The sequence below is a fragment of the Ammodytes marinus genome (genome assembly GCF_949987685.1).
Source record: "Ammodytes marinus genome assembly, chromosome: 22".
Taxonomy (NCBI): Eukaryota; Metazoa; Chordata; class Actinopteri; order Uranoscopiformes; family Ammodytidae; genus Ammodytes; species Ammodytes marinus.
The window spans coordinates 17,351,294-17,363,694 of record NC_137226.1 but is presented as its reverse complement, the minus strand read 5'-3'; the positions used below and the strand labels follow the sequence as shown (position 1 = coordinate 17,363,694).

The 12,401-nt window shown below is 41.4% G+C and overlaps 1 protein-coding gene across 1 annotated transcript in view; it reads left to right on the top strand.

Annotated features, from left to right (window-relative positions):
- Positions 1 to 2,849: 2,849 nt before the first annotated feature.
- The window catches only part of tmtc1 (transmembrane O-mannosyltransferase targeting cadherins 1), a 104,314-nt gene continuing 94,762 nt past the window's right edge, over positions 2,850 to 12,401 (top strand). The window contains exon 1 of the mRNA XM_080050757.1: positions 2,850 to 3,222. Within this exon, the coding sequence (XP_079906883.1) occupies positions 2,921 to 3,222 (302 nt within the window). The 5' untranslated portion in view covers positions 2,850 to 2,920. The remainder of the gene's footprint in view (positions 3,223 to 12,401) is intronic.

Here is a 12,401-nt window from a genome sequence, read left to right as displayed (position 1 = left end):
CCTCTCTCTGTATCTACGCCTCTCTCTCTCTCTCCCTCTCTGTATCTAGCCCTCTCTCTCTCTCTATCCGTCTCTCTCTTTATCTAAGCCTCTCTCTCTCTCTCTCTCTCTCTCCGTCTTTCAGCCTGACCAGTGAAACGATCGCAACAGCCACTAAAACAAAGGCAACCTCTCTGAGGTAAACACACACACACACATAGGGAGGGATTCAAAAGTCCCGACTCATCGATTGATGAAAGTGAATATCATGCACTGAATGCATTCTGATGCAGCAGGGGTACTGGTGTTGTTTTGTGTAATAGCTAAGGATACAATAGAAATGATAAATGACCTGTCAACTTGATTTTTCTTCCTTTAATTAGCCTACTGAGAGGAGGTACACTGGCATTTATAGCACATTGAAGTAAACGTTATTAGAAAGTTGAAATTAATGATTCATTTCGCATGAGTAATTAAAGCCTATACAAATGCTTAAATGAACATAATAGGCCTTATAATAAATGAACTTTTCCCATGTTTGTGCTTCTTCGCTCCCTGTCCAAATTCTCTGAATGTCTGAATTTCAGTAATAAGTCAAATGGACGCTATACAGTGTCACACCTGGTGTCTTTTATCATATTTAATGATTCAATATTGAAAAAAGTGTCATGTTATTTGACTGCAGGATGATGTGCTTAGCCTACATAGGAGGAGAGTATTTTTTTTGTTCTAGTTGTGAATGTACCAGAAATATTTTGAGTCATCACCAGTAGTTTCCATTATGCAACTTAAAGGTGAATTAAGCGATTTATTTATGTTAATATAAGTGTTAAATCACTCTATTCATACAGTGATCACTTATGTAGTGTGCACGTTTCATGAAGCCGATCTCTCAGTCACTAGCTCTGCATGTAATCGGCAAATAAACTTAATAAACCAACTACTGATAACCAATCAGAAGAGAAAACGCTACAAACCGGCACCCGTCTCACTGCCGGTGCACGTGCAGAGCGACAGATGGGTGAATGTGTATGCGCCTACAATGGCGGAGCAGGTAAAAATCCTTCCCATTGTCTGTTTTGATGGTTTTTATCATGTTTTATCACACTTATGGATCTGAGATGATGCTAGATAACTCGCTGCTTGAAGACCGCAGTGCATTAATGTGGGGACGAGGGAGGGGACTGCTAACTGCAGTCAGTGACAGGAAGTTAGCTATACTGACCATTCCGCTTACTGAACCTTTAAAAAAAGTGTGATGTGTTGAAACTGGACATCTACACTGCATAGGCCTATAGGCTATATAGATGACTTTTCAGTGAACAAGGAGACATCTGTGTCCAGCAGGTTATGTTAAAATATTCATATAATCTAAAGCATATTCTGTATCTTTAATGGAGAAGGAATGAAGAATGCTAATGTATTGTTGTTTTAATTTAACAAGATTTTTTTTCACTTTAGAATGTGTTTAAACTGCAGCTTTAAATTAATTAGCCTATTTTAAAGACCTTGTTTATCAAATGTTCGGCCTGTATGCACCTCTCTGGTAAACTGTCTCCTGCTCTTGTCAGACTGTGTGCAGAGGAAAGGCGATCGAGCCTGTGCCATCCTAATCATGCGCTCGTGCCGCTTCTGACAGGCTGTTTTAATGAACTGCTGATGTTCCTGTCGGCACGGAGAGAGGCAGCGTCCTCCTGCGCATGCGTCCACAGCAGGCGTGTTTTCTGTGCTGATGTTGCGTTCTAGTACTCCACACAAGCTCGTTCGTCCCAGATTCATGTTAAGTCTAGTATTTGCTAATAGCCTACAAGACTTTTCTGAACTTGTAGTTTTCTTTCTAAAAAAAAGAGAATAACAAATCTGAGGAAGACATGTAATAGAGAGCTGACAACTCAAGTGGACATATGCTGAGATATATTTGTCCTTGCCGAACATCTGTTTTCAAGGTCAAGAATGAACTTTCATGCACATTAATGCGACACACTGCAGGTTAGGCGGTAACATTTCTAACTTATAGATACAATCATGAACATTTGCAAGATGAACACTATTATTTCTGTATTACAATTTTTTTTGAGAAATGGCAAATTTCTAACTAATTGTGCATACATTTGCATCTTTATTTAATTTTTTTTTACAACATACAGTTAGTATCCAAAGTTTTTAGAGGACATATATTTTTTTTCCATTTTTTAAATCAGATGAAGGCTACTATGCACAGGACTTAAAAATGCCTTTTCAGCATGTTTCTCAGAAGAAAAAAACATTAATCAGACCATTAACAACATGTTAACACAAGTTATAACTTTCAAAGTATTGCAAAACATGATTATGCAAAGTTAAGTTGATGCAAGTAGGCTACTAGAAGTTGAGATTTTTGGTTAAGAGTAATGAAAAGAGAACTTGTATTATGGGAGAAATACGCTACAGATGCAAACAGAAAGGGTTAAGTCAAAAAATAACACCGACATTTACATTTTGGATTTTATTTAGGCCTATATTAGAATAAAATAATTAGACAAGTTATGGAAGCAAAATAGACAAAAATATAAAAATTGACCAGTGCTTACATTTATTTTTTTGCCTGCAGCATCTCGCCATACGTGTTTAACCAAAAGCTATAATAAATAGCAATAATCAAGCTAGTATTCAATCGAATTGATGCCTGAATAAAAACACAATAGCCTACATATCATATCCAATTTTTTACTTCCATAGAAACCAAAAACATTACGGTGGAGCATAAATCATCGGTGCTCTACTGGAATTCGAGAGTTAACCGACTGCCCCTGAATGCGGCACAGCCCATGCACACAGTCCGCTCAGTCCTCCAGCACAAACACACACACAGCAGCTACCTGCCAGGCGGAATGGACGTCTCCTCCGGTGCCCCGAGCTTCCCCCTCAGCCCAGCGGAGCCGCGGGAGAAGCCAGGCCCGACATGACGGCTGCGGGACGGGACAAGAAAGCCCGCCAGCCGGCAGCCCGGGGGCCGAGCGTCCGGCCGGAGGTGGTGTGGGCGGCGGGTCGCTACGCCGTGCTGGCCGCCCTGTGCGCCCTATGTTACGGCAACTCTCTCCGCGGGGAGCTGGTGCACGACGACGTGTGGGCTATCATCAACAACCCGGACGTCCGAGCGGGCTCCAGCCTCCGAAACATCTTCAGCAACGACTTCTGGGGCAAGAGGATGGCGGACAACACGAGCCACAAGTCCTACCGACCGCTGTGCATCCTCACCTTCAAGTAAGTTCCTTCCCGCTCTCCCAAACTCTTTTCACCAAAGAAAACGGACTCTTTGATGCTAGTTTTCACCACCGCGGTTGTTGTTGGTAAAACAAATTAAGGCGACGTAATAACGGTCCAGCTGCCAACTCTCTCAACACGCAGTTAGGGCTGACGTCATAGCCCTGTTGCAGGCTTCTAGTTAACTTTACAACGACACACATAAGATAAATGTTTCACAACATGAGCCTTGGAATAATGTTTTTGTGGGCTCCATACGGGAGAAAATAGCACCAGCTGTGCCGAGGTCACTAGAGTATGTAGAAACACTGCAGCGCTCTCTCCATCGCTCGAGCCTGGATGTTGGAGCGGGGAGAGCAGCTCTGATGGCCCGGCTTGGAGTGTTGAAATTGTCTCGGTGTGGTGCAAATTTTTTTATTTCAGTAATATTAATAAAAAAAGGTATTTCAACAGGTCTCACATAACCCTCGATAATATTATCAAGTAAATTATGAGGCTGAAATAACCTTTCAGTAGGAAAAGCAATGGGACTAGGTCTAGGATGAAAATAAATAATCAACGCTGGTCATAAGAATAATTGCAAAGGAACTCATTTATTTATTTTGTACAGAAGCCATCCGTAAATCATGTCAATTAAAGCAGTTTATAAATAACTGAATCGAACTGCATTTGTTATTGCGGTACAAGAAACGTTAAAGCTTTAAAAGGACATAGCCTACCTTTTGCTATAAACACAGACATAGTTATGTTTGAGGACTATGTGAAACATAACTAGCCTATATTATATTACTGTTTGATCATGATAAAAGCAGCTGTGTACAGTACACATGTTACTGGACTGAAATCACTTTCTGTAGACTATCACTTTTTGGCCCCACACCTGCACATCCTAACCCGATCCTGTTTTGAATCTATGACGCACGCACGCACGCACGCACGCGCGCGCGCACACACACGCACGCACGCACGCACGCACGCACACACACACACACACACACACACACACACACACACACACACAGAAAGTGGTTTATGTGGAACTTGTTGCTTAGCTCTGTGGTGGAGTTGGTGGTGCAGAAGCGTGGGTTGGGATGTTCTAGGCGGAAGAGGTGATGCAGAGGTTGTGGTAACACGTGTCTGTGTGTGTGTGTGTGTGTGCGCGGTGTTGTCTGTTGGGCTCCAAGTCCAGGATAGGAGGGTTACAGTTTGTTTGGTGCTTGGTTGGAGGAACCATGCAGGCTTAGAGCATCCAGAACTGGGGTGGGGATTGTGTTCGAGATGATATTATGTTGCAGTGATTGCATGAGAAAAACAAAAAGACGGGCCCACACACACACACACACACACACACACACACACACACACACACACACACACACACACACACACACACACACAGTTCCTTATGAGGGGGGAGGGAGCCAAACTGAGACTGGAGAATGTAAAAAAGTGGATGGAAACAGAGAACAGCTTTCCCTTTCTTTCTTTTCTTTTCATTGTATATTTTAATTGAGAATGCAGAATGAGTGTGAAATGCATTCCTTAGATACTCTAGGTTTAAAATTCTTCTTTGAGGTCTTGGTTTTGAATCCAAACTTTTCCAAATGACACACCATTATATCCAGGCTGTAGCCGAGATGATGCTGGATTTATATGAGTATGATACTGATAGGTAATCAAACAATGATTTGGTAGAAAGATGAATGTCTATCAAGTAAGGTATTGAAGTAATTGTCCTGGCTGTGATAGCTCAGAAATGTTTCTTTCAGCATAATCGTATTCCTGATCCTTGTTAGTAAGTTATTGTGTTACACAGGACTACCTTAAAACCACACACACACACACACAAGGCAAGGCAAGGCAAGTTTGTTTATATAGCACAATTCAAACACAAGGCCACTCAAAGTGCTTTACACACACACACACACACACACACACACACACACACACACACACACACACACACACACACACACACACACACACACACACACACACACACACACACATCCATCTGAAAATTAATATCTAATATGAGCGAGGGCTTTTATTCTAACATTACAGTCATATCATGCTTGTCAAGCATCCAGCTCAAGGTCATAAGTACAAGTGTAATACAAGCTAAGAAGATACAGTATCTTAGTCTCGCGTATATGGAAATGTTATATTGATGCCCCAGGACACTGAGGTTAAAACCTACATGGCCTACTGGATATGTAGATGATGTCACGGGAAAATAAGCCAAATAAGGGCATGAAAGGCAAGACATGAAAAATGCCTTCTCTGGAACGTTTCTGCGTGCTTATCTTTCAAAATACGTGAATAACGTTGTCATTTTTACGAGACAAAAATTCGAAATATTGCGAGAATATTATTTCTCGTCATAGCGACTTTGGCTCTCATACAATTACAACTGTATTCCTGTCAATTAGTTATTTTAATTTTCCTCAATGTGTTCCTAATACTGTGTCATAAATACAAGTAATCAAATTCATAAATTTGACATAGTACTGAAATTCATGGGATTTTACTGTGTCAGGGTCACTGCTTGTAGATGTGTTTTGTATCCTGACCTGCTGGGGCCTGTCCACTAAATATCACAATCCCCTGTGACTCGAGCACAAGCCTCTATTTTGAGCCAATCCGCTGGCACTAGGGACGTCGACTGTCCACAGACAATCTCTGCGTTCCAATCCCCATACTATCTACTATTTAGTATGTTAGAAAAAGATGTAGGATGTCCCGATTCTTTTGGCCAGATTCAGCATACATCCGACCGAGATTTTTAGTCTTAAAAACTGCAACCTATTTGGCCGATTCTGACCCACAATCCAGTGCGCACTGGAAGTGACGTCACATCGACGGAGCCTCCATATGAAAACAAAAAAGGTATGCGACGGATATAAAAGCAAGATGCAAGATCAAGCCGCTATGTTATGATGAAATAAATAAGTTATAGTATGTCTCAAGTGTATGCCTACTGCATCCTAACTAGATTATTTTTATGGTCAGATCAGATGTAGTATAGATAAAAAAGAAAGAGTAAGCGATTTGTAACGCAGGGAATGTGTTTCTGTTGGGACCCGCTAACTACTCCTTAATCTATCCGTATTCCCCCCTTTACTCCACCATGGAGACAGGTGAAGCAGGACTGACACACAGCAGTAGAAGCCTCCTGAGTGAGGCAGACAGCAGGGAGAGATAGGATAGACAGTCACTGAGGGTTCATGGTGATCATCCGCTCACACTCTGTTCACACATCAAAGAGCAGAGCAGGCAGTGAACGCAACATCACAGAGACGGTTAAACAAACAAACACACACAGGACTCCCGATGGGCTGCAGCTCTACACACACACACACACACACACACACACATGCACATGACTAATGAGTTCTTATTGAAGCAACGTGGTGAAATTCTATTGGAAATCATACATTCTATTATTTAATTATATGCCTTTAATTATTTGGGTGATGCATTAATTTTCCATGTTTTTTATTATTTTTTTTTTAAAGATTTTTTTTTGGCATTTTTATGCTTTATTGATAGTGTAGAGACAGAGTTGAAATGGGGCAGAGAGGGGAGTGACATGCAGAGAATGAACGTGGGCTGGAATCGAACCCGGGTCCGCTGCTGGCCGAGGCCCATGGGGGGGACGCCCTACCAACTGAGCTAAGGGCGCCCCCATTTCCCTGTTTTTGATTGGACAAAGCAAAGCTAAGAAGATCTATCTTTTGGTATGTTTTGCCTGGACAATGTGTGCTGAAAAGAAACCTTGTGCACTGCCTTGGCTCTGTAAACTGGTATGTAAACAAAGGGAAGGTAAACAAAGGTGGCCCACCATAGCTATCAGCAGGTACGGGTAGCGGATCGTGAAGAGATACATTAACTCATTTTGACAAAGTAATTTTCTTTCTCTTCTGACTGACTCCACCTTTTTAATAAGCGACTTTGTTTAAATTCAACAGAGCTATATTGGCTGTATGCTCCAGTCCCAAGTCTTTCTGCCAAGCTTAGCTATCTGGTTGCCGTCTGTATCGCCATAGTTACGGACATGAGATGGATATCAATCTTCTCCCAATCTTCCTTATCAGCTCATCCCACTTTAGGTTGTGGAGCTAGTGATCCTGAGGGCGACATAAAGGGGCAAACCTAGAGACGGTGTAGAATGTAAGTGGCTGTTCTAGTGACGGACGTAATTTGTCCCCAGGTGGTGTGTGTGTGTGTGTGTGTGTGTGTGTGTGTGTGTGTGTGTGTGTGTCTGTGTGTGTCTGTGTATACTTGTAGCAGCATGGTGGTTACATTGTTTGAGGATGCTCAGACCAATCACCCAACAGTGTAATACAACCTCTCCAGCAGCTGCTCTCCAGTCCCCTCTGGTCATACAGTTGTGTCAGAAGATACAGACGCCTTAATGCTACTCCTGAGAGTGGACAGACAGTGGTGGCTCACAGCTTTGGAGGAGAATCTGCTCTCAGAATTTTTTTTTATTTTCAAGAGATTATACACAAATGAAAATATGAATATTATATTCCTTTTCCACCAAGTCTGTTCAGAAAAAAATGCCAATACATTATACACACTGCACCTTTAAATCCAATGGCAGACGTTCTCTATGCTGCAGCTGTTTGAGCATGGTGTACATTTATTTGCTATACCAAAAATGAAGATAAGGAGATAGTTGTCTTGCTGTCACAGATTGGAGGCACATCAGTGGACCTATAGCGGAGAGAAGCTCGGCACACAACTTAATCATTCCAGGCTTCGATGTAGTTCAATAGTCTTTCAAAGCACATGTGGACAGCAGACAGGGCAAATTATGCTCTGCAGAGGGATGAGCCTGTCCTCCCCAGCAATATCGACCAATGTGTCCAAATGAACCGCTCTCACAAACGCTGTGTTTTATCGTGTAATGTGGAGGACCCGTTGACGTGGGGCCTATGTGCAGATGACAAAATGTACATTTTACTTTGCTACTAAAACAATGAATGTGATCATATACAGCTCCGGAAAAAAAATTAATAGACCAGTCTGGATTTTTTCTCAAATCTTTATCTCTACATAACTTATTGAAAATGCTCTTAATGGCAAAAAAATGTATTGGAATTTGGTAGAAATGTTGTCAGTAGTTTATATTATAAAACAAAAATTTTCATTTTACTCAAACATATGCCTATAAATAGTAAAACAAGAGACACAGAACATTTGGAGTGGTCTCTTATTTTTTTCCAGACCTGTTTATCTGAAAAAGAGCAAGCGAATGTCTTTGTGATTTTTTTTTTTTTTTAAAGATATTTTTTGGGCATTTTTATGCTTTATTAGATAGTGCAGAGAGACAGAGTTGAAATGGGGCAGAGAGGGGAGTGACATGCAGAGAACGACCGCGGGTGGGAATCGAACCCGGGTCTGCTGCTGGGCCCGGCCCGGGAGGGGGACGCCTTACCAACTGAGCTAAAGGCGCCCCCTGTCTTCGTGAACTTTATTGGAAATCAGATGCATGCACACAGGTCAAAGACTAGACAGGAAAACATGAATGTCAAGGTGTAGAGAGAAAAAAAAGGGGTGGCTGATCCAAACTGGTTGTGCATGGTTTGGCCACAGAAGTTCATGTGTCCTCAAACAAAAACTGAATAAGCTCATTATAACCAAGGCTATGCATGGCAGGCACTTTGCCTATGAAGATAAGAAACTAGAGTTGCAATGTTAGGGTGTATTTCCCAGGTAGGTAACATCAGCTGTGTGTATTACAGAAAGAGTAACATTGAGAAAGCTGTATCAATTATTAAAACAGAATTTACATCACAGTAGGTGGATAGCCATGTCACATTATTGCACTGGGATCAATGTTGTTTTACTTCTCAGTGCCAATTTATCAAGTCTACAGGCTGGGAGAACTCAATACTTTAGATGTTGACAGGTTTTTTGTATACCTTTTTAAATTAGGTCAGAAGCAGTAACATTTGAATGGGACTTTATTTACAATCAGGCACACTGATTCTGTTTAAAATGGAACATTCATTAAATGTATCATAAAAAGGCGTGCAGTGCAGACACTTTTACTGGAGTGAAGGTAGCGAAGGTATCACACTGGCAAAATACGAGGAGGAGTACAGAAAAGGATTTGATCATTTTAAAATTGAATTACAGTTATGAACAGAATGTGTAAGAGAAAAAACTTGGCATTCTGATTTACAAATGTAAAATAACAATATACATACAACTGAGTTAACAGTTGGAGTAAGATTCTGTTTTAGTATGTCGAACCAGGTTTCAAAGTCTGACAATGTTGGTCTCAATGCAGGAAAAAAATCCCCCCGTAGACCTTGGCTCCGATGCCCTTGTGTTCTGACAGAATGCCAGGCGAAATGAATAGGCGGAGCAATTGCAATACAATGTCAATGGGGAAAGATGAGATCAGATGCAAATCTGCCAGAGGGGCGGCACACACCTATATGCAAAGACGTGCCCTTGAGAACTTCCAATTGTTTCACTCTCCTATTCATAGACTGCTCTGCCTGACTTTGACAATGCATGAAAGGAATCATCTGCTGTTACCTGGATCATCTGCGGAAGGTCTATTTTATGCATGCACCGGAACAGATGGGTGCCTTCCTCCAACCTGTGGCCTAGGGGTTGCTTCTGTGTGCATTTGACTCATTGGTGAGCCGAGAACACACACAAGCACACGCGCACAATACTGCTGTGGTGAACCTATGGGGAATGTGTTAGAGACCAATCCACTATGTTTCGATACGATACTATTCCGATATTTGGGTTTTGGATATCGGCCGATATCGATACTGTCCGATATCATAATGTTATGTGTAAGGTTAGGAAGGCCTAAGCAATATAGCAATTCTAATTTTAAAAGAGCAAAACATAAAATGCATAAAGGTTTATCTGAATGGTTTGAATACTGGAGTACATAAGAACTCACCTTTTTAATTGCTAAATTATTTTGAACGTGTGCTACACCATATACAGTAGCTGTGGTCTTAAAAGGGTAATTTCTTCATAACTAAAATAATTGCATTATTATGATCTTAAACAGACCTTGTACTTTGGATCATAACGTGTAGTTGTCAGTCCGATATCCCATAAGTAGATGGTAGCCATATTGGACCTGATTCCGATATTGAATGGGATCGGTCCCATGCCCAGAAGGTGCGGTCAGTCCAGCACTCTCTCTTCTGCCGGTTGAACACTGCAGGACATGTGGGATGCGATCAAGGCAAAAGGACACGCAGAACTGAACAGAAGTAAATACACACAAACAAGGCAGCCTCAAAGGCACATTTTTATAGCCGAGCCCTGATGTGCCCCATGAACTGAGAAGTAATTGTCCTGTGAGCAAACGAGGGAGAAAGTAAGAAATGCAGGGAGAGAGGGATAGCAGGAGACCATGTGATTTAAAACTGAAACACGAGAACAGAAGACAACACCAAGAAGGGAGAAGTGTTGACTGATGCTCTTGTGGTAAATGAAGAAGAGGACACAGACACGTCCAGTAGATAATAGAAAAAGACAAGAGCAGAGGATGAAGAGTGAAAAATAGAACATGACAAGGAACGAGGGTAAAGAAAAAGTGATGGATGAAGCTGGTCCAATCTGAGAGAAACTGACTTGGGGCGATGTGAGGGCTTCATTCCCCTACTGCAAAGCTGTTGACATATTACAGAATTTTGAGAAACAAGCCCTGCGTCCCGAATCGCATACTCTTTCTTTTTTCTATTCTATATACTACATCTGACGATAAAAATAATCTAGTTAGGATGCATTATGCTACAATTGGGATATACTTTTATTTCTTTTTTTCATCATAACATCACGCCTTGATCTTGCCTCTTGCTTTTATATCCGTCGTATCTCTGTTTGTTTTCATATGGAGGCTCCATCGATGTGACGTCACTTCAAGTGTGCACTGGATTATGGGTCAGAATCGCCCAAATGGGATGCTGTTTTCAACACTAAAAATCTTGGCCGGATTTTGTAGACATCCGGGTACTTCTAACCATCCTAAGTCTGGTCACAAGAATCGGGACATCCTAAATCTTTTTTCCACCATACTAAATAGTGGAAAGTATGCGATTCGGAACGCAGGGACAGTTATTACCAAGGTTCAAGGATCCAGTCAGGGACATGCTATCATCTTGCCAGCCTTTTAATTATCTCATGTCTTTACTTCTATTTCAGTATTTCCTTGTAATTTTTCGGTTGTCTGGTCCCTCTTACCATATAGCTGTTAACTGCTGATGCAATGCGCTCCAGAATAATTAGCAACTTATTTTTAGTATTTTCACAACCTTGCTTTGGGTCACACTTTCAACATAGGCGAATACATTACAGTAAAGGACAGGAATCGATGACACTGGCTGCATTCCAAATATCATACTCTTTTCTTTTTTATATTCTACATACTGAGAAAATGGTATGCTGATCATAAAAATAATCTATTCAGCATGCAGTATTCCACACTTGGTACATACTTTTGCTTGTTTATTTCATCATAACATTGCGCCTTACTTATATATCCGTCGCATCCCTAGTTGTTTTCATCCGTAGGCTCTGTTGATGTGACATCACTTCCGGTGCACACTGGATTGTGGGTCAGAAATCAGACAAAATAGCATGCTGACTTCAACACGACAAATCTCGACCGGACTTTGGGAATTGGGACAATCCTAAATCTTTTTTTCCACCATACTAAATAGCAGAAAGTATGGGGATTGGAACACAGGGAGTGTCTGTCTCACTTGATGTCATCTTGCATGCTTGGTTTCAGTATGTTGCTCGTGACGGATGAATTTACCCTTGCTCTGTCTGCTAGTGGCAGTGCCTTTGTGTGGCAATGTTGGTTCAACAAACAAGAGAGAAATATATAACAACTAGAGGTGAGGTTACTTTGAACTTTACTGCATATATATTATTTAGGCTCTCAGAGAAAGCAAACCAATTATTCTTGGAAGACCCTGTTACGTAACTCTGCTTTGACTTACTTATTGACCTGCCTAAAATGAATGGCCTTTGATTAAGTTGTGCATTGATAATCTTCTCATCCTCTTACGCCCACCAATGCTTGCTCTAACAAGGAAATCGGTGCATTCTAGCTGATTCCTTGATTTTGCCAGAGTTTCTAAGAGGTTAGATGTATAGAACTGCTTACAGGAGCACATTCA